Genomic DNA, 22,862 nt, shown 5'->3' with positions numbered 1-22,862 from the left:
TTTGAACTGAGTAACCTATCATTTAGCATTCTAGGCCTGAGAATGGAATATCAAGGACATGTTAATGAATCATTATTTTTATATGCATTTTGTTACCATTTGGGATAGTTATGTGTCCAGAAAAACACATATATTTTCACTCTTTGTCTTCTTCCCACAATAAATAAAAAAACCAAAAAAAAAAAAAATTAAAAAAAAGTTGAAATTTAATTCACAAAAATTCATCTTACCTAATATGTATATCTGAAATGTAACTCTCAAAGACAGTCACATTAATGGCCTATTATAGTCAATGAAATGCAATTTATTTCCTTTAGGATTGGTATCTATTATGAAAGAAGTTGTCCCCTGGACATCCCTATTTCTCACTGTTGTCTATACAAATAGTCTACAATGAGAGCATAGTATAGCTAGCTAACTTTTATAAATCTGAGGTAAACATCAGGCCTATTCAAATTGCATTACAGGATGAAACCAAAGAGTAAATCCTGGTCCCACTGAAAACAAAGGTAACTGAGAGAGCCATGCTCTGACTTACAGGGTTGAAAGCTCAAAACCCAGAAGCACCATTTGCTGCACGTAAATGGCAGGGCTGGCAGCCTGCAGTTAGCTTTCCGAACAGTCATTTTAACACTGGTACTAACTCCATCTGCATCTTGGGTAAAATGATTTCTTGATTTGATGACTGCTTATATTGTTACCAATCTCAAGAGTGCACTCTGAGATTGTGTCCAGATTGTAGCTCTCTGTAGATTTAGAGAATGATTTAAAGGTATTACATTTAATTAAAATATTTTGTAATCACTTAAATCTTTAATGTAGCGCCATTACCATAATGCACTGTTAAAATTATTCTATTGTGAAGCACTTCCTTAAGATCAAGTGAATAAGCTGTTTTTCTCCTCCTATTCAGTTTAGAATTCCTCACTGTAAGTTAAAGAAAATAACAAGCTGCACATAGGTACTGAAAGAATGAGAATAGAAAATACATAAACAAAACCAATGGTAAGCCTACATACGTCCATGAGTGGGCTTAGGAGCCTGATGGCAGTTATGTGACTTGAGTGATAAGGGTATGTGGGAGTTCGAGATATTTTTATTGTTTTTAAGGAGAGCATCACAGCAATATTGATTTGATTCTACTGAAAAATCTTTTCAAGTTTCTATTTTATGTCAATGTGAAAAGTAAGAGTCCAGTAAGAGTCACTCTTAGCTTTTGGAGCTCTTTTTTCTCTTTATCCCTTACTGTTTTGATGATGTGACAAATGCTATCTGTATTCCTGAAGAGCCGCACAGAGTATAGGTAAAGGTTTCTCCTTTCTGAAACCAAAAAACTGAGATGGTGGGGTTTAATGCAACTTCAGTATTTTAGAGGTACATAGGAACTATTTAGAAGAGCAGTACAGCTGTCAGCACTTTGCCATGCTGCCTACAGGATGCTGGTTAGGCTATAATTTCTTGCTAATTAACTGATCTAAAATAGAACTTTTTGCAACTTGTCCATCAGCAATCCTTAAGGTTTGTGTTGCCCACATCTCTTTTAACTTTGGCAATGGCTTACAGTTTCTGATCTTGATGTTTTGTTTGATTTGCATTTCTGTTTTGTGACTAACATTAATTACACTGCCAAAAGAGATTTTATTATTTATGTAACATGGGCTGCCTACAGACCTAAGTTTCCTTAGTATGGAGATAACAACTTACGTGCTGAATAGCTTGATTACAGTAATTCCTTTTATATTGTTCTCCTCCTAGGAGACTGTAGTGTGTACTTAGACTCCAGCTTTTTCCAAATTTAGTGGTCACATTTCCACTTAATTGTTAGTTTCCTGTACAAAATCAGATAGATGTATGCAACTTAAGCCTAAAAGGATCTACTCTGAATGTTGAGTCTAACCTGGTGCACACACAGATTAAAAAACCCACAAACTCATCCAGCAATTCTGCCTTAGCCCAGTAAATTCTGAATGAGGTTATGTGTCATGCTAAGGATCTGTCTTTTTTTCACAAGTGCTATATCAATTCTGTTTAGCAGAGAGATGTCAAAACCAGACGCTGCTTAGAAAATAGCATTTTACATGGGATTCGTATGACAGCAGTGACCCAGTGACTTGCTATTTTGAACAACTCTTTAAAAAAGTCACATACAAAAAGCACAAATCTTGTCTATGTCAATATGTTATGATAATGGTCCAGATCCTGGGTTTGTGTGAATTGGTCTGGTTTCACTGACTTCAATATCGACAACTTCAGTGGAATCCACAGCATGGTCTTGTCCATGTGCAATCAATTCAACAGAAATAAATTGCTTTTAATACATCTGTGGAGATACAAATGGATCTTGAACCAAACTATTACTAGGTGCAATGTAGTAGCTCAAGCAGAAGAGATCAAGGAGTTGGAAATTAATGGATTCAGTCATTAATGCAGGCAAATTCCACTCAGGCTTGCTTTAACAGCCAACTCACAGGAGATGTGGAGCAGAGGAGATGGAGCTCCCACCTTTCCAATGAACACAGGTAACAGAAGAGAGAAGAGGTTATTTCCCAGTGCATACCAGAGTCCTACCAGTGCTGTCACACAGACAGAGCTTTTGTCTAGAACTTGTCTCACCCCTTTAGGCATTTCACAGTTAGATACCATGATGTGAGCTAGTTGTCCTTGATTGTCTTTACAGTCGATGGAGAATAGTAGGCACCTGCATAGGATGATTTCTTTCCTGGTAAAATAAGTACCTAAGATGGGTGAGAATTGCACCCCGAATTGCTTGTTTTTCTCCCAGTAATCCTAAAAGAGATCAGACAATTAACTTAGACTTAGATGACTGTTTTTTAAGTGACTAATGTGAGGTGAAATGGATTACCATGTATGGTTCTCAAATACTGTCTTGAAGGTATGATATAATTCATTGCTACTAAAAGATTCTACTTTAAAAACCAGCACAGGATAAATGCAGCATTTTAACCCTATGGACTATGGAAACATGAGACCATACATTAACATCTTACTTTAGGATGTAACAAATATCCAGGCTTACTTTACCATAATACAGGTAAAATAACCCATCAGGAGAAAGGTTAGGAAGTTAAAGTTGCCTATGACCCAAACGATGCTTTGGGTTATTTAGTTTAAATAAAATGCAGCCCATCATATAAACTGTGCTGATAAAACTCATGTGCATGTAAGCAGTCTCTCCAATAAAATATCTCACAAAAATACCACTGTGAATATATTGCTGTTTTTCACTGCTTAATCTGGAAAGCAAGAAACAGGGCTCTTTTCACAGATATAAAGCACAAAAAGACGCTTTCTCTACTGAGAAACTACCTGGTTCCTTTAATGGCTGGGATTCATCGTGGAGGGCTGAATGAGAAAAGGGAAGAAGCAGGAAGATAGGTTAATAACTAAAGTATTTCTCTGATTATGTTTGAAGGAAGTCTATCCAAGATTGGATTAAAAGAATTAATTTAAAACAAAATTGTCTCTTGAATTTCAAGCACAGTGTGACATTGGCAAGTTTTAATGACTATTTTTGCAAGGTTTGAATGATCTTACAGTTCAAAAACATGCTTTCATTACCTTACAAATGGAGAAACGCTTGAACATGGAAAGCCCTCAGAAAAGACAGGATCTTTCACTAGCAGAGCAGCAGGTGGAGATGTCCAGGGAGCAGAAAAAAAAAGGGCTGGAGGAGCCTGGATGGTTTGAGAACGTGATGTGCTGATGTTTCAATTTAAATGCAGCATGGATGTGTTTGAGAAGTCCTTTGAAGGACTTGCATTTACATACAGTTATCACTGCCTATGATCAGGTAATGGAGCAAAACGTTTTCTGTGCAGAGCCTGAGCTCGTACTGCTCCAGCACTGAAAAGAGAAAGTAGACCCCAAATCACCAGTGTAGGTCTCTGAGGTGGCCACTGAAAAACAACAGACTTGGATCCAAACAGACTAATTTACCTTCACCTTTTCCCCTCATTCTAAAAGATCACTTTTTCTTATTAAGCCAGAGGCTACACATATCAAAACTAGGATTTCTAAATCATCTTGTTATAACTAAACTTTAAAAGCCTTACTGATCCAAGAAGGAAACCTCTTCCTAACATCTCAGAATTTGACTTTCAGAAAAGCCAGGTTTGCTTTGTAGAAATTAAACTGGCCTGTTTGACACTACAGTCTCCTTTTAATTATGTTTGGCATTGGAGACCAATGTATAATGGATGTTGACAAGAGGCATATATAAAAAGATGTGTCTCAACTTCATCTCTTTTAAACAGGTACTTGTGTTCTTATCTATGGCTTAGTAGAAAAATCAAGAGTTCATTCTTTTTGTAGGGAATAAACTTGTTTCGTGGCTAAGATTTTTTTTCTTAAAATATCTCTTTGATTTCTTAATGGTTGTTTTAATGCTCATCACTTTGTTTTGAGAAGTAACTGTATGCATCCATATGGACATTTTTATTTTAAGAGTAGCTCAGAGGTCCTGATGACCATGGTGGATGATACGGAAGAGATTTCAGGGCATTTCAAGGACAAACATGTTAGATGGGACTGTAAAACCCTTTGGTTAGAACAGTATTTATGATGGTCAAAAGACTATACTAATAGCTGAGTAGTCTTTTCATGCAGGATTAGATTTAATTGTGTCCTTTCATTATAAGAAGGACTCTTTCCTCTTCAGAAATGCTTTCAGGGTTAGCATTCACCTTCCCTGTGCAGAGCAGACATTCTAGTATTAGCCTGGGAGTCTGCACCGTGTTCTTTTCAGTGCTGTGGTTCCTCAAGAGAAGCAGTCTGCCTGCAGCAACATGCCTCCAGGGCAGATCCACACTCCCTGCAGAGTAATTATCCTCCTTCTGAATAAACCTCCTTATAAAACAGAAAATCCAGTTTACTCTCGCCGTGTGTCATAAGGGACAACTGTTTCCTCTAATTGATGGTGCTTTCATGTAAATTCATCATCCAGTTAACTTTGTGATCTCAGCCTAAACAATGTTATTTTCACTAAGTGCTTGGTGGTTATACTGATTTGTAAAAACCCCTCAGGTGACTCTATGTCGCAAATGGACCAGCAGCAGTGATTTATTAAAAGGCTGCCTTTTGAAAGGTGTTCTGAATGTCACCTACGGCCACTGATATTTCATCAAATAGATCATGTCTCTCCTGCCTTTTGCCTGTGAATCTCCATGGATAACCTGAAGTTATATCTAAATTGAATTATTTTAGTCATTTTATTTCTAGTACTAACTGCTGGCACTGAAATATGGGCAGAGTAACTGACTTATTTCTATGGCTGTAGCAACAGTAACATTAAGCAAGATTACTCAAATGGAGTGTAGATTAAGAGGGTTATTCTGCTTCCAGCTATATATCAATTAAATAAATAACAAAAAAAATCCTGTTACTTCTGAATGAACTGGAAACTTTCATTGGATTTCTATTTTATGTGTCCAAACCATAAAATTGCCAGTTCTCTGGTGCTGGAGTTGTCTTCCTGCTTTCTCAGCAGTATTGCCATAATGCCTGATACTCCGGTTCTGACCAGTGCTTCCCAGCTGGGATCACAAAGGATGTAAGAGAAGTTATTGTGATTTACAGAACAGATCACTTGTAGCAGTCTCTGTGCCAAATGCAGCACTGATAGGCAATCCTGTGTACGTGAGGGTCATCTGGCACTTGAGGTATCAATCCTTACAAACCAAATCAATGTGTTACACTTTTTCCTGCCTGAGTGACAAATTAATGCATGATATGCTGCATTGCTTCCTGCTTCTTTCTCCTAAACAATTTATACCCGGTTTTCATCATTGCTTAGTCTAGCCCACTGTGAAGCAGCGTAGAACAATTTTGTTTTCTCTCCATTTCTCTAACAATGTCCTTCCTTAAAGGAAAATCCAGCAGAGCAAATTGCACGTTTGTGTTGAAGTGGGGCAAATACCTAAACAGTTGATGCTTTGATCCAAATGGAAGTCTGAAATACCCATATAGTTTAGGATTAGAACTGTTTTTTACCATTTTTATAATTTTTGTTTCATGATCATAAGATAACAGATGGGCATAGACTGTATCTTATGAGATAAAAAAATATTTTTCCTACTTTATTAAAAAAACAGAATCATCTTTCTATACTAAGATAGCCTATGAATACAGTTGGCAGGAAAATTTGAGTTCCTTTTTCATAATTCCTTATGTGTTTAGTTTAAACATTAAAAAGATATTTACCTCTTGTGCTATTCACTTTCTTTTCTTTGCATTTCAGAGCAGCTATAGATTTTACAAATTGATTAACAGCATGGCAGAAGGCTGTTGCTTTTACATTTCTTGAGCCTCATTGCTCAGCAGCAGGATTGGTAAGAGAAATATCAGGACTGCTGAGTATATGCAGACTAAACCACTCAGAAAACTAAAGAAATCAGAAATCTTTGGTGTATTTCTGTGCGCAGAAGATTGTCCAGGATTGATGTTTTATATGTCAAAATATGAAGCATGTCTCTGCTTCTGCTGAAGTCCACAATTTTAATCAGTCAGAAGTTATAGTGCAATAGCTCTGCTGTCCTGCTGCTCTGCTTTCGCACACCCCTGTCCCCACACTGTGTTTCATCCCCAGCCTTTGTGCTGGCTCTGACACCCAGCTTGTCCTGCTTTGTCAGAAGACAAGGATCCTCCATCCCTGTCTTCTTTCTCCCAGGTCAACTGTCAGCACTAGTACCCTGGATGGAGTTACTCCAGCACTGTCCTTGGCCAGCACCTGGTACCCTGGGGCTGCATTGCCAGCACCAGCCCTTCCTCTGGAGATGGCAAAACCCACTACAGCTCTGGAGTTAGTAGAATGATGGACCCAAAAATGGGGAAGATATGAAGCAGTGCTGAGGAGGTTTTATGTGCTTACTTTGATCCAATAACCACTAAGGCAAATAAAATTTGCGAGGTAGCGAATGATGCAAAGCTGACAAGAACTCATGTCCATCAGCATAAGAAGGGATGATAAATGAAAAGGAAGTTCATTTTCTGTTAGGGAAAGGAAATATTTCTTCCCATATATAATACATGGTATATATGACTGCTAAGGCCAAGAACTGAACATGATAGAAAAAGACTTTACTGTTGATAACAGGAACATTAACAAATGTTTCCATGATTAATGAAAAAAAAAATTGAAAGTGACATAAAATTTTATGCTTCAAACCTTAAGCCAATAATTATTTATTAGAGCCCTAAGACCACACATGAACAGTAAACTATGGATTACAGGGTTACTTTTCTCCTTTAACAAGCCCATAATCTGTTATGTAGTCATCTCTTAAGTCAGCAACACATACCAAGTTTATCTAAGACAAGTTTTGATCACATTATTCATCTAAGTTATCCCATTTACTTCACCAGAACTGCTTGAGTGATTAAAGCAAATAGAATTGGGTGGCAAGATTTGCCTCGCAAATTCATGTCTCCATCCTCTTACCTGATTTTATTACAGTCTTCAATTAGTCCCAGATTTCTGTGGCTCTGAAACTTGTTCCAGATATGAAGTCATTAACTGGTAGAGATGAAATTTTTATTCCCTGCTCAATATTTGATCTCTGTGACTGTAGCTTAGAAATCAGTTTCATTTCTTCCTGCCATATTTCACTGTAAACATGTAGCCAGTTTCTCACAAACTTTCAGTCTTTTTCCTGATTTCTTCTCCTTATTGAACATCTGTGGGTTTTTCAATTCCTGTTTAGTGCTCATGATCAAATGCTTGCCAGAATACTGCAGTAACTGTAATACTTGGTGCTTTAAGACATGTCACTCCACCGAATCAATCAGAAATATCCAGAATAAAGTATTCAATCCTTAGGGGGTGGGGAGGAAAGCAAGTGACAGTTTTGGTTTTGCCACAAGGAGAATTTTTCTTTTTTAGAAATGTAAATGAAGATTAAGTTAGCTATGAATGGTTGCAGCAGGAGTTTAACATTTATATTCATTAGGCAGAGAAGTGATCTGCTGCCCGAGTAGTAGGGATAGACTTGCTTGTGATGTTTCATTATCACATTTACCATATGTTTCATTATTCACTGCTATTCTTTTGCATGAAGACAGACAGTAAAAAACAGTAAATTCTTATAACAGTGATAACCTGTCTTATGTTATAGGTAAAAATAGCCTCCTGTTCTGGATTTCACTCACCCTATTTCACCCCATGGTCTCTATTTCTAATGTTTCCCAGCACTTTGATCACTTTGCATCTATATTTGCAGGGGGAAGCAGCAGTATTATGGCAACTCTTTTAGTGGAATCATTCCTAAGAGCTATTGCTTGAGCTCATAAGACACTGTCTTAATATCCAAGCTTTAGAGCCTCTCCCTTCTTTCTAAACTTTCTGTATTCCCTAAAGCATCTGAAAAACATTGGGTTTTTCTTTCTTCTTTACTGCTGGTTACAAAACTGACAAGAGATAAGATTAGTGATAGGACAACAAAACAGCACTTCAAAAAAAGCACAGAGTCTCAGAATCTGAAGAGCATGTTTTCATGTTTCACTCCCTTAGAGCAATTTAGCTCAGGGCAAGACTTCCTTTCAATCTCTACCAGAATTGGGCAGCATCAATAGTAATTCAAAACATTCTTCAAATGAAGGTTTTCACTTCCTAGCTCTGCCTCACTCTCTTTTATTTATGATCACCCTTTTATTTATGATTATCAAGAATGAAAATTTAAGAGTACTTCTGTCTAGACTCACTTTTCCCATAGGCTAGCCTGGCGATACAGGCCCAGCAGTCCCAGGTTATTAGCAAATTCCTAAACTGGTTTCTTCTCTCCAGAGAGCTGCAACATAGCCTTATATCAAAAATGCAATTCCAAAGTTACCTGAGTCACTGTTGCCATGCCCAGTGCATTTAACAGCACCAGAAAAAGGCAAACCTTTTCCTTAAGTCATTCATTATCCTGGTCTCTGCACGTATACATTATGCTATTTCACTATTATTGGTATGGGAAAGCATAATAATTTTCTTTATCTTCTGCAATTACACAAGAAATGAATTGGACTTGATTTTCCTGTACAGGAATACATAAAGCTATATCATGACACATTTTTGTATCAGTTAGTTACTGATTTTACGAATTATGATTGTATGTGCTCTGGGGAAAAACACTTGCATAACAGAAATGCTCGTATTAATACCAACAAAGTATAGTGGGCTTGGACAATTAGAAAATTCAGCTGTGTGATATTAATGACTAAATATTTATCTCTATGAAATCTCTAAAATTTTGTAAGAAAGTAGTATTGGCGCAATTCTGCATCTGTAGAGCTTTCTTGGATGTTCTATTGAGCCTTTTGCTGCAATACAGAATCTATGTTAAACCAGCCTCAGACCTGCTCTGCTCATTAGACCAAAAATCATAGTTCTGCTCGTGTGTATTCAGTTCTCCCAGTGTTCCAAACCCATTTTCATATCTATATTTCCTTATTCTCTCCATTTAAGTATATCCCCCTTCAATGTATGTTCTGAGGATTTAAGGCTTACTGTAGGATAATAGATAAAAAGTCACTGCATTTGATATTCCTTGTAGGTTTTGCTTGTTGTTGTCCAAGTATCTAGCAGCTTTGCATACATTGTAACATTTTTTGCGTGCCTGGAATTTCCCTTCATTAACTGTATTGTGGATACTTTTAAAACATATGCTTCTTGTGTAAGTAGTCAATCTTGCCTAATTCCAGACGGTACACCTGGGTGTGTTTTTACAGATTAAAGTGTTGCATACCATAAAGTAGAAGTTTCTGAATAAGTTTGCGCCAGTATATTGATGCTACTTTCTTAATACACTGTATCAATACACAGCCCACAGTTCAGGTGATAATAAAAGGGGAAAAAAAAATCTTCCTTTATTTCTCTTAACAGCTTTACCCCATGCTGAAACAACCTCAGAAGCCCCAGTGTGCACCTACCCGGCACAAGTCTTAACACACACAAATCTTCACTGACTCCTTCAGCTTCACCATGATCTAGGACTCCCATTTCCACTCCTTGCTTCCTGGCTGAAATTAAATGTTGCTGTTAATACCCATCTGACTCCAAGAGACATTTTCAATTCGTAGTGCAGTTCACAGAGCGCTACGTTGCACTGTCTTCATTTTTAAGTGGCATAATCTTAATGATAAGGTGATTTCTGTTGTGAAGTTTCTGTCAGATTAATCTTGATTTCTCTTTTTCTTTCTTTTTTTTTTTCTTTTTTTTTTTTAAATTGTTTCTATAGCTGTAACTTACACAAGTTACAAAAAAACACCGCCACCGGTACCCCCTCGTACCACTTCCAAGCCACTGATCTCAGTCACGGCACAGAGCAGTACAGAATCCACCCAGGATGCATACCATGACAGCCGGACTCAGAGGATTTCCCCATGGCAGCAGGATGGGCGAGGGATGTACAACTCCACCGACAGTTTGGACAGTAACAAGGCCATGAATCTTGCCTTGGAAACTGCAGCTGCGCAGCGCCACGCGTCCGAGAGCCAGAGCACCTCGATACGAACCAGTGACAAGGCCATTTTGGTGTCAAAAGCAGAGGAGTTTCTTAAGAGTCGACGTTCCTCTATAGGGATCCAGGTAGCCTATCATTAACATCTGTCTGTGATGAATTGCTTGCCTTCTTTCTGTAAATAGCATAGAATGAGTCATTCAGCTTCACTGGCTCTAATAATCTAACAAACAACCCCTGGCTGCTTAGCATTAATTGTAATTCACATCATGGCAGCATGGCTGTGCAGAAAAGTCTTCGGCTAATATGCTGTACCTGGAAGAAAATGAATGAATAAATCTCTAGGGAGGTTACCTGTCGTTAACACTTGATATGAAAATTATACTGCAGAGCTACAGGTGAACAGCATGTTCATCTCCTTCCCTCCATGAATTCACAGTCCTTTTTATAGAATTACACCAGCTTTAAAATACTTGACTGTATTTTTTCCATTATCTTTCTCTTTTGACCTCGGAAAGTGTGTAATGTTGCTGGATTTTAAAGCCACTCTACCTAAAAAGAGTTAGGACCCCCTTACTTTTAGTTGTGCTGGGAAGAAGGTACCAAGGAAGAGAAAGAAATGTGCTGGTGTCAATACAGCATAATTACAGATAGCAAGTAGTGAAATAACATTAATGAACACGGTCTTTGAGCATTCCTCCATTTGTCTATCAAAACCTGCAATATTTACTTCACCTGACAAGATGTGTGTCAGACTGTGGAAAGCTCGGTCACATTGTATTGTTTCAGCTAAATGAAATAAGGCAATTCCAAATGCAAATTTTGATTGCTATTCCTTCTACTAAATGGAAATCGCTAGGTAGATAGCAATGGTCATTTGTATAAATCTCTAGGAAATACCAGGTCATACTAAAAATCAGGAAGTTGAACTTGCAAAGAATGTGAAGTCCTTTGAGACACAGGAGTAGAGGTAAATTTAGGCTACTCTTCTGCTGAATATTTAATTTCAAGTATGTGAATATCCCCTTTTACAACACTGGGTTCAGTTCTGTGCTTAAAAATCTCCACTATTGCCAGATCAACTATAGAGGAAGTGCCATGTTGGCATAGTTACAGGTATTGTGGAGACAGTAATATAGATCTTGGGAGACAGCAACTTAGATCTTGAGAAGGTAATGTAACAAAGCCCAGTGAGTGTTCATCTACTAGGAAGCATACTATTTTCTTTTAAAAGTAGTAATTCCATTTCCATTAATTTCACAAGAGAATCAGAGAAAAGTCTTTGGGTTAAGCACATCACAGCTACTGATTGAACTTCACTGTTTAACATCTTAGTGCGATGTAATTATGTGGTTCCACGATGTATTAGACTGATAGGAAGGCATAGGCTTTGCCAGCAAGTCCATTTTGTGACATAAAGTATTTGCTGCTGCTTCTTTAGATGCAGAAGAACAGAATGCAGTTTAACAGCAATGGTAAAATATTTAGATGGTTACTTTTCAAATGTTTTACAAAGCAATTAGTGTATCCTAAATTGTTCAGAGAGGGGCTTAGCAGATAACAGTGAAAAGCTCAAAGAAGCAGCAAATAATTTTTGGTACCTTTTAGCCCCTAACCTGAAACTCTTTCTTCCGAAAGGAATAGTATCTAGTGTTGTTCTTATCTCTTCTATACAGCAGCTGTGCACAGTGGTATTTCACAATGTTGATGTCTTGCTTCAGTCCTGGTATTTCAGCAATTAATTCTGAAATTTTGATTGCATCACTTGATCCTGTTTCTTACTGCAGGTGATGCCCAGTACTTTTCACTGGGCTCTGACCCTTCTTGGTATGTGGTGTGTTTAATAATGCATGTTTATATTCCACAAAAACATCTGTGCAATGATTTCCATGGAGGCAGCGGATATTCTGTAGCAACTTGGCATCTGACACTTGGCCCATAATACTGGTCCTCAGGTGCACACACTGAAGAAGGCAAATACTGTTTGCAATAGCAGGTCTTAGAAGGATGAGCTCTTTGTTATCTCTCGAGAAATACAAACTGTTTGGTTGTAACATTTGCCATTAGATAAGGTTAAAATTGCAAAATTACCTTCAACACAGTATCTTGAGACCACATTTTAGTTGTTTGGGGTTTTTTCAGCAGTAAGTTTCAAACTTCACATTAGTGTCAAAAATACCTTTCAGTCCCTTCTGCATTTCTAAGCATAAAATGCATTTTCTTATGTTTCTGTTGCCAGGTTTGTAAGGAATAAGAATTAAAAGGGTAGAAATTCCTATTGCAAACTACAGAAACAGTAATTTATTTCCCCAAAATACAGTTGAAGAATTTAATTTCTTTTAGACTTCTGCATCAAAGCACCTTAGAAAAGGATGGGTTTTATTTGCATATTTCCTTGATTGACTAAATTACTTGTTTTCTCATTAGCATGCCATGCCAGGGTAATGCATTGAATTTGCATTTATTTGCATTAATTAATTTGCTATCAGGATGGTTAATTTGAGCATTTTTTAATGTTTCATTCCTTTAACACATTGGTGTGAGAATGCTTGCCAATGGAGCTTCTTACAGGAGCAGAGAGGCATGAAGATAAAGAATGACCACCAATGCTTCTCCTTGTGCAACTACTATACACACAGCCTAGGGCTCCCATGTCTTTGGTATATATGATTTCTGTAATGTACATGCAAGGAATAAAAGTCCTTTTAAAAAGTCCTGGCATACTAGACATGTGCCATACGGGTGGAACTCACACACACAGGGAGCCCAAGCAACTAGGAGAGGACTGGACTTACTATGAAGATCATAGCACCCGATCTGCATGGACAGAGAACAGCACATACATGGTAATCCAGCCCACAGTATACTAGCCCTATTCCAGATGGGAATTTTGAACAAAAAAAGCTTCAGAAACAAACCTTTTCCAGACAATAGCTGCTGGGGCTTTGGCTGGTTTTTTCCACTGCCATATTTAAATCAAAAGGAATATTGTCAGACACATCAGTAGGCACTGGAAAAAACATTGATGCCTAAATTCAAATGAATTGCAAAATACTGATTCTGGGATTAAGAATGTAATCAGCATTCTTAAAAATATAGATATAAAAAAAGAATAAAACTCTAGTAATACTAGTAGCTATAGTCTTCATATCTGTCTTCTATCATGACAGCAGAAGACTAATCAAAATATTTGAATTAAAATGGAAGGTAGAGATTGTCTAGAGTAAAATAACCACTAAGTCAAAACCAAGGTTATTGCTAACATATTTTCAGGGATTTTCCTTGCTCTTTTGCACACCCTTGTATATATGCTAATGTTTAACATTCAGAAACTGCTGTAGTTATAAACCATTTCATATTAAAAGAATTTGGATTGTAAAATATATGAGAAAACCTGTCAAGAAAATGCTCTTTATTTATTTCAAGTGTTTCATAACATGCAGTTCTTTGGTTCTTCTCTATTTAAAAGATATCAAGGCTTCTCAAATGAACAGAAACCCCGGAAGCAGATGAGATGGAAACAAAGGTTTTAAGTGTGAAGGCTGATTCATAATGGTAATTTTGGAGATGAGCACCAATTGTAGCATAGAGAATGGACTCTGTCATCTTCATTTACTGTCAGGAGATCACGCTTCAAAATATCTAGGGTTTTTTTAAATCTCAGAATCTTCGTTAAACAAATCGTTCTTATAAATCAAAGCTGTATTCACGAGGATTAGTGCAATAACTCACCTGCTTAACATTTTGTGTCAAAAGAGGATCTTCTGCACAGTATTTTTATATATTTAATGAGATTATTAACATTGTACGGTAAAAACTTGTCAAAGAAACTCTGCAGTCTCATACTGGAATTTCCCTTTAAGGCAAAGCATTTTTACCCACATGGCATTAATTACTTTGATGAGCATCTACATTTCCTTTGTACTGTTTAGGTTGTGCCATCCTTGTCAGTGCTCCACTTAAGTGTACACATAGCAATCAAAAGAAATATTCACATTGATTACACTGGTCTTTGGATCATAAGTGATCCAAAGTTTTAGAGGTAAGCATTGTTCATTCTCCTCCTAAACTCACTGTCAGACTGTGCTTTTGTAAGAAAATTGAGTGAAGTCCTTGGCCTGCAGAAGTGAGTGAAAATTTTGATAACACACAGAGGTACAGGGGCTATAACCTAGCCTTTATAGTTAACATTGACCTATACAGATATATATATGTATATATATGATTCACAGGCTTAGCTGGTTAGGAGAGTTCCCAGCGAGTGGTTGCATTTTGGCCTCCTTGCTTGTCAAAAAGCTTAGCAGTTGGAATTATAGTTAAAACAAAGCAATGGTTATTTTAAAGACATCTTAATTTTTATTCTTTTCACAAATTACTGTTGCTTGTTTTCTTAGCTGCTATCTAACATAATGAAACATTCAACGTGGGGAAGACACAAACTGCTGCCTTGCAGAATATTTGTTGGTTCAGAACAATTTGCCACTTAGCATTAAATGCACCAAAAAAGTTATGAGCAACCACTGCTGTGTGCATTATTTCATTTTTACTATCTCATATTAGCATGACACAAATCCTGCTTCTGAACTCTGGCATGCATTTTTAGTGGTTTCTTGAAAGACCATCAGAAGTTTTCACCCCATTGTAGGATATTCTTGTGGTAATTAGCACTTACTGTGCCACACAATCTATTTGAGTAGTCCAGGTGTTCTACTGGGAAGTAGTGGAGTAGCAAAATAGAGCCCTGTGGTGAGGCACAAAAAATCACTCAGACATGGAAGTGTAGGTTTATTTGGTGGCTTATTAGAATCATAGAATAGTTTGGGTTAGTTCTAACCCCCCTGCCATGGGCAGGGACGCCTCACACTAGACGAGGTTGCGCAAAGTTCTGCCCAACCTGGCCTCAGGTGAGTTCCTAAAAATTATTTTGAAAGAGTATGTGTTTTTTTGACAGATAAAAGTATTCCATCAGTTAAGGAAAGCAGTAGCAGTTAGTACTATGGTTTTATTTGAAGTGTTTTCCCTACTTTGAAGTCGCTGCATACAAATGACATCTCCCTGTGACCAAGAAGGGTTATCTGCATTCACAATTACATGTACTTGATCTTGTGTTAAATGTAGCATTTTCTTCCCTTTTTTACTCTTGTTATCACTAAGAAGCCTATGCAAGAGAGGAAAGGTGAATTATTTCCTTTCCTGTGCATCATCACAGAGATTGTTTATTAAATTCTAATTATAGAACAAATCCGTTACAGCAGTAAAAACCCATTGAGAGCAGTGAAGTTGCATGGGGAGAGATAATGTGGCCTGAAGGACTCTTATTACTGATGCTTATGAGAGGGAAGCAAAAGACACCAGGTTAAAATCTGTTTTCTTATGCATTGAATATATTAACTTCAAACCTCCCTTAGAAACAGTATGTATATAGAAGCTTGGACTTGAATTTATAGGATGCCACAATGTTGTGTTGCAGTGCTCAGGTTTAAGAGCAGAATAATACTTTAATGCAGAAATAAAGGTTGTTTTTGAGTAGTTAAAATTGTCAGCTAAAAAAAGCTTAATAAATACTTCAAAGGAATAATTTAGTCAGTTGATGTATGCTTTTCTAGAATGAGTGCCTATAAACAAACCAAGATTGATTATTACAAGCAAGTTATTTGCAATAGTGATTTACATTTATTCAAATAATTTTGTATTCGTATAATTTATTTGTGGATCATTTATTACCAAGGCAGTGTCAGTATCTGATACTTATTTTTCAAATTTTGAGCTGGTTCAGTCAGCAGTGACTGATCACAGAGGATTCGTAGTAATAGTATTGTCTTCTCCTTGTACTGGCGGCAAAAATCATGGAGGGGGGTATTACGCCTTTGTGACAGGTAAGACCAGTGAGATAGAAATAACCTCAAAATTCTCCCTTCTGTTTACTATGAATATTTTAAGCCTCATAGGCATACTATAAATCCATAAACCAACATTTTTCATGGCATAAAGTGCCAAATTTTTAAAGAAGTTTTAGTTCTTAATTTGCAAAGAGAGAGGAAGATGACCTGCTATATTCGATCTATTCCTCTTCTGCTTTTGGTCTGTGTCTGGCTATTTTTTTTGTTTCCTCTTCTATGTGAGACTCACCAACAGCCACATAGACATATAATTCATCACATTATTTTGCTTTACTGAGATTGTGGGGCAATTTGCAAATATTAAGCCCTTTATAACCCATGCCTGTATTGAAACAGTAATGAATCACAGAGCATAACAATAGATTCATTAAGACTTATTTGAGTTTCAGGAGCTACACAATCAAACCAAATGTATTACTTTTTCTTCTATGCTCATTTGAATCTAGCCTGGCCAATCTGATTAAATCCAAAGAGTTTCCTGCTGTCTTCTAGCAGAAGTCATTATAATATCTGTCATTCAGAAATGCAATTTATTTGTTGATTTTTCACTTTGTGAATGCAAATTATTTTTTTTTTCTTCTTCTATTTGTGTTGGCATTTGCCTCCATTTTCCAGATTTTTGTTGTTGTCAGTTGTGGCGGTTGTTACAATATTTGAAATCCTAGATTACACACACACAAAAAATCTGGCATTCTCCTGCTGTTACAAGGCACAGTGAGGAAATGAAATCATTAAAATATGAAGGCAATCATCAGGTCATTTTTTCAGTGTCAGCCTTGGAAAGCTGAAGGGAAGGATAATTTGGCAAGAATTTATATTTAGAGTTAACTAACGTAATTTTTATTTTGATACCTGGGCCATCATTTTCCTGATAATTTTGTTTTGAATAATATTTTAGAGCTTTTTACTTCATTTCTGCCTGTAAATTTTAGGTGTTAATTGCATGTTGAGCAAATTATTCAGGATATACTTCTAGGTGAAATACCAATAAGGAAGCACTTGAAAACAGGTAGATGAAAAAGACTTTTTCTTGATATGTTGCATCAATGGAAAGATACCAGCCCACCCGAAATATAAAAGGGAAATCTGTCTCCACACATCAGAAGCAGAGTTCAAAAGGAGACATGCTATCTGTTACTAAACCAGACAATGTAGCTGGCAAAAACAGACAGGCTTTTGATATGCATTAAGGGAGAAAAGTGTGTGTTGCCAGTCTTCCTGCTTTGTTCCAACAACATCAATTGGCCGAACTGATGTTCTCAAGGGGCCTTTGCTTACTTATATCTTTAGACCATCATGCTTCCAGCAGCACTATGAGCTGCCGAGACACCCCTGTGGAAGGCAAAAGTCTCTTCTCTGTCCATTGACCATTTTTCACCTCCATAGTTTTACTTGCTGTATGTTAGCCCCGCAAGTGTGACATTGTTGACCTTCCACATCCAGCAATCTGGCCTCCACTTCATCCCCCAGGATTCATTCAGTAGATCCCAAGGAGTATAGGATGTAGAAATGGTCATCCTAGGGATATTAGTCTATGAAGGAAGCACAGTCAGTCTATGAAGAAAGTGCATTCCCTTCCAGCCTAAACCATTCTATGATTCTATGAACTGAAGGTGAAGACTGACATGTGGGGAAATGTCAGCTTGGCTTCTATTGTCTGGCTTCAGCTCAGGTCTGGTCTGACACACAATGTACTGTCCCTCCATGCTGAGCCATGTGAGTAAGCAGGAAGCCCTGTATTCCCATCTGCTCTCAGCTTCTTTCTAACACCTACTAACACCTACAAACTTCCCTTTTCAGACTCTCAGACTTGATCCATGCTGTGGATCCTGTGCCTGCATCACTGACACCATTATATGGTCCAAGAACCTTGATCAACAATCCCACAAGTGGAAGTAATGATGTTGGTCCTTTCCTCTGGACCCAGTTCAGTAGGATCGTAGAATAGTTCAGAATCATAGTACAGTTTGGGTTGGAATAGTACATAAAGATCATCTAGTTCCAATTCCCCCTGACCTAGGCAGGGACACCTTCCACCAGACCAGGTTGCTCAAAGCCGTGGCCTTGAACACTGCCAGGGATGGGGCAGCCATAGCTTCTCTGGGCAACCCAGTGCCTCACCACCCTCAGAGGAAAGACTATTTTCCTAATATCTAATCTAAATCTACCCTCTTTTGGTTTAAAGCCATTCCCCCTTATCCTATCTCTACATGCCCTTGTAAAAAGTCCCTCTCCAGATTTCTTGTAGTCCCCATTTAGGTACTGGAAGGCTTCTCCAAAGTCTCCCCAGAGCCTTCTCTTCTCCAGGCTGAACAACCTCAACTCTCTCATCTTGTCTTCATAGGAGAGACACTCTAGATCTCTGATCATGGCCCTCCTGTGGACTAGCTCAGAGAGGTCCGTGTCCTTCTTATGTTGGGGGCCCCAGAGCTGAACACTGTACTGCAGGTCTCAGGAGAGCAGAGTAGAGGGGGAAAAGCACCTCCCTGAATCTGCTGGTCATCCTTCTTTTGATGCAGCCCAGGATGTGACTGGCTTTCTGATCTGTAAGTGCCTGTTGCTGGCTCATATTCAGTTTTTCATCCACCAATACCCCCAAAACCTTCTCCTCAGGGCTGCTCTCAATCCAGCCTCCTCCCAGGCTATAGTTGTGCTTGGGATTGCCCTGACCCACGTGCAAGATCTTGCACTTGGCCTTGTTGAACTTCATGAGTTTCTCACAGGCCCACCTCTCCACCCTGTCCAGGTCCCACTGGATGGCATCCTTTCCCTCCAGCATGTTGACTGCTCCACACAGCCTGGTGTCATTGGCAGACTTGCTGAGGGTGCATCAATCCCACTGCCTGTGTCACTAACACAGATCTTAAATAATACTGGTCCCAATAAGGACACCTGAGGGATGCCACTCATCACTGGTCTCCACCCGGACAGGGAACCACACTTTTTGAGTGCAACCATCCAGTCAATTCCTTATCCACCGATTTCACCCATTAAATCTATGTCTTTCCAGTTTAGAGACAAGGATGTCATGCGGGACAGTATCAAATGACTTGGCGCAAGTCCTGGTAGATGATGTCAGTTGCTTTTCCCTTACCCACCAACGCTGTAACCCCATTGTACAAGGCCACCAAATTTGTCAGGCACAATTTGCCCTTAGTGAAGCCATGGGGGCTGTCCAACACATTCCTAGCTGTGATCCAGAGCAATCCAGGTGTGCTGACTTCATCATGCTATCTGCATCAGCATCTTAAGGTCATTTAACCTTGTCAGAAGCACTGCCATGTGAGGCTGTGCACAAAGACCTAGCTTCTTCAAGAATTATAGTCCACCTGTACATTCACTTCCCACCATCCTTCCCCCCTCTCTCTGCATGCTTCCAGAAACCTGGTGAGATTGGGACTGTGCACTGTGCAGCTGAGGGCAGCTGCAAAGGCCATTGGGCTCCTTCCAGAGGTGCCTGTGACTGCTGCAAGGGAAAAAATTATGTTGTCTTCATCATAGGATATACTCTTTGAATTCACATGTGGAGTGTACTTATTGAAAAACTGGTTGCTGATATTTCTTGATTTAACAGGGAAAATATCATTCAAAAGGAAAAGTCAGTCCTTTCTTTTTTCCTGACTCCCTTGATTCAGTATAATTTGCATTCTGCAGCACTCGCTATGTCTGTGTCAAAGACTTGGGGGCGGTGCGGTGGTGGGGAGTGTTATATAAAATCCCACAGAAACTTGCAAAAGCAATGTGGTCTCAGTTATGAAGAAAACTCCACTATGAATGTATTTCAGTAAGTGTATTTCAAATGAGAATACTATAAAAAGTGCATAAATTACTTGCTTGATATAGCATTCTTGGGACCATGTTATTAAAAGAAGTGAGATACGGCATTCTGCTGTATCCCTCATGTCATTTAAATGGTTCTATATTTGTCAACACAGTTGTCGATAAAATTTCATTGCAGCATTCTTTTTATCACTTGCAAGTTTATCAGGCTACTTGAGATTTTATTTTATTTTGTAAATCAAGACTATAATGAGACTGTTTTATAATAATACAAAAAAGGGGCCATCCTGTGGATTCCTCATCCTAAGAACAGCTCTTCCAGACCAAGCTTATTCCCTGCTTCCACCAAACTGAGTAATTGCATCTGCTTAGGTTTGAAATAGGGAATTACACAGCAGAACAGAAGTACTTGTGCAAAGCTTTATCAAACACAGCACTAAAACAGTGATACCAGGCTGAATACATATTTAATTTATTTTACTGCGTTAGGTGTTTCTTAGCAGTAAGAGAGGAAATATGTAATTAATTTTGAATGAGCGCAGGTAGAAATAGTGCTGAGTTGTTGGTGCTCACTCTGCAGATGTATCTTTTGTGTTGAATTAGGTGGAAACAGCAACTGATTCAGATACTGAAAGCAGAGGCCTACGGGAATACCACTCTGTTGGAGTACAAGTGGAAGATGAAAAAAGGTAATTCAAGCATGTACAAAAATCTGTAGTCTTTCATAACACAGCGCACATTTGTAAACAGAGTTAATAACAAACATCTGGCAAATGCTGCCCCTAAATAATTCACAGAGCCAAATTTCTACTATGCATGCTGGTCATTTGGTAAAATTCGTAGTGATTAATTAGCAGTTGGTTAATATTTAGTTAATTTTGCAGTTTTTAATTGGAGGGAAGGAAGTGAAAGTCTTAAATTTAAGTAGTGGATTAATATAATTTCATTATTGGCAGAACAAAAAGCTGTATATTGGAATACTCTTCCTTCGATAGGACCCCTCATGCTGCTCCAGGCTTTCCCAGTCCACACAGGGGGATATAATGGTTAGGATGCAGCCCATGGTACCTTTTTCTAAACTAGAATCAACTTTGACACTACTTCTCTAGCTTTTTAAAACTGCTGGCCAATGTACTAACCCACAGGTTACCTCTGTCAGGCACAGCCTTTAAGTACTGGACTGGGACCGTTATCTCATTCCATGGCAGCTGTCAGACAGTGTCTACCTCCTAATTGCCTTTTACCATCATTGACTAGAAGTAATTTGAAACAATAGGCTCAGATGTGAAAAGATTTCACAAACAATCTTTGCTTCTCTATCTAACTTTTTAACATAAAGCTTTTCTAAAATGTCATTATTTTGTGGCATATCACAATAGAAAATCAACGTTTAATGGTTATCCTGTAAGGCAAGTAAAAATAGAACAGTAATAGTCTTAACAAAGTTTTTCAGATTTTCAGAATTTATCGAATTACAATTCTTGATATTTGAAATATTTTATACATGTACTTTACAGACTTCTGTCAGAAGATGTAACCTTGCAGCTCTGCTAATTATTTCCAGTTCATTTAATAATGATACATGGTATTTTGTAACGTGAGAACAAATCAATATTTGCTTCCAGAGATAATTTAAATGATTTTCTTTTGTATCTTTGCTCGGATCAATGATGCCACTATGCATTTTGGTTTTCCACTGTGTTGCTACTCACTGTCTTATTTTAGTGAGGTATGCATGAAGGAAACATACTTAACATAAAGTCCAAGGAGAAAACCAGAATCCATTCACCAAAACATCATTCTGTGTCTCTGTATAATCACATATGTATTTCTATGTCTTAATCTCTTTTCTGTTTTCCCTCTTCATGAAGGCACGGACGATTCAAGCGCTCGAACAGCGTAACAGCAGCTGTCCAGGCTGACCTGGAACTGGAGGGCTTTCCAGGACACATCACCATGGAGGACAAGGGACTTCAGTTTGGCTCCTCATTCCAGCAGCACTCAGAGCCCAGCACGCCCACCCAATACAGTGCAGTGAGAACTGTACGGACGCAGGGACTGTTCAGTTACAGAGAAGATTATAGGACCCCAGTTGACACCTCAAACCTTCCACCACCAGAACCCTGGTTAGAGCCAGCCATTGAGACAGTAGAGACTGGTCGAATGTCTCCTTGTCGACGGGACGGATCTTGGTTTATGAAGTTGCTGCATACTGAAACTAAGAGAATGGAAGGATGGTGTAAAGAAATGGAAAGAGAAGCAGAAGAAAATGATCTTTCTGAAGAAAGTAAGAATATTTCAGTATCTTCTCTTGATGTCTGCTCTTCTCAGATGTCTGCTAAAATAAGAAATATTAGGATAAAGTTATGGTCTGTATCTTTTCCTTACTCATTTTGGAGTACCAAAGAGATAAGATCCATGTCCTGCAACTGACTATGCAAGCTGGCTTTTCCTGGAGTAAGGTTCTGTAGAAGTAGTTGAGAAGCCAACTGTAGCACCAAGTGCAGGATCGAAGTCTGTCTATTAGAGATGGCTCAAATGGTGCAACAGCTCCACCCACAGCTCCAGCTCTGACACGTTTTTCCCGCTCACTCATATGCCTCCAGTGCTTGACCCTTTGCCAGAGCACACAAGGTGGTGTTTTTGCCATTTTCCTGAAACCTGAGCATGTGCCTCTTATTAATGAACAGCCATTTTTAACATCTTTTCATTTCTATATAGGCAC

General features: G+C 38.3%; 1 protein-coding gene across 10 annotated transcripts in view; it reads left to right on the top strand.

The window, feature by feature from the left end:
* The window catches only part of DLGAP2 (DLG associated protein 2), a 463,956-nt gene that overhangs the window by 418,656 nt on the left and 22,438 nt on the right, over window positions 1-22,862 (top strand). For all 10 annotated transcript variants that reach the window (XR_003991947.1, XM_030490185.1, XM_030490186.1 and 7 more), the window contains 3 exons: window positions 10,236-10,585; window positions 20,741-20,826; window positions 22,009-22,424. Coding sequence is in view for 9 of the 10 variants with exons in the window: in XM_030490185.1 (XP_030346045.1) it covers window positions 10,236-10,585; window positions 20,741-20,826; window positions 22,009-22,424 (852 nt within the window). In the remaining variant the exon portion in view is untranslated. The remainder of the gene's footprint in view (window positions 1-10,235; window positions 10,586-20,740; window positions 20,827-22,008; window positions 22,425-22,862) is intronic.

The sequence above is a fragment of the Strigops habroptila genome, chromosome 6, assembly GCF_004027225.2.
Source record: "Strigops habroptila isolate Jane chromosome 6, bStrHab1.2.pri, whole genome shotgun sequence".
NCBI classification, from domain to species: Eukaryota; Metazoa; Chordata; class Aves; order Psittaciformes; family Psittacidae; genus Strigops; species Strigops habroptila.
The sequence above is the reverse complement of the archived record's forward strand: the minus strand, read 5'-3'. Positions and strand labels throughout refer to the sequence as shown.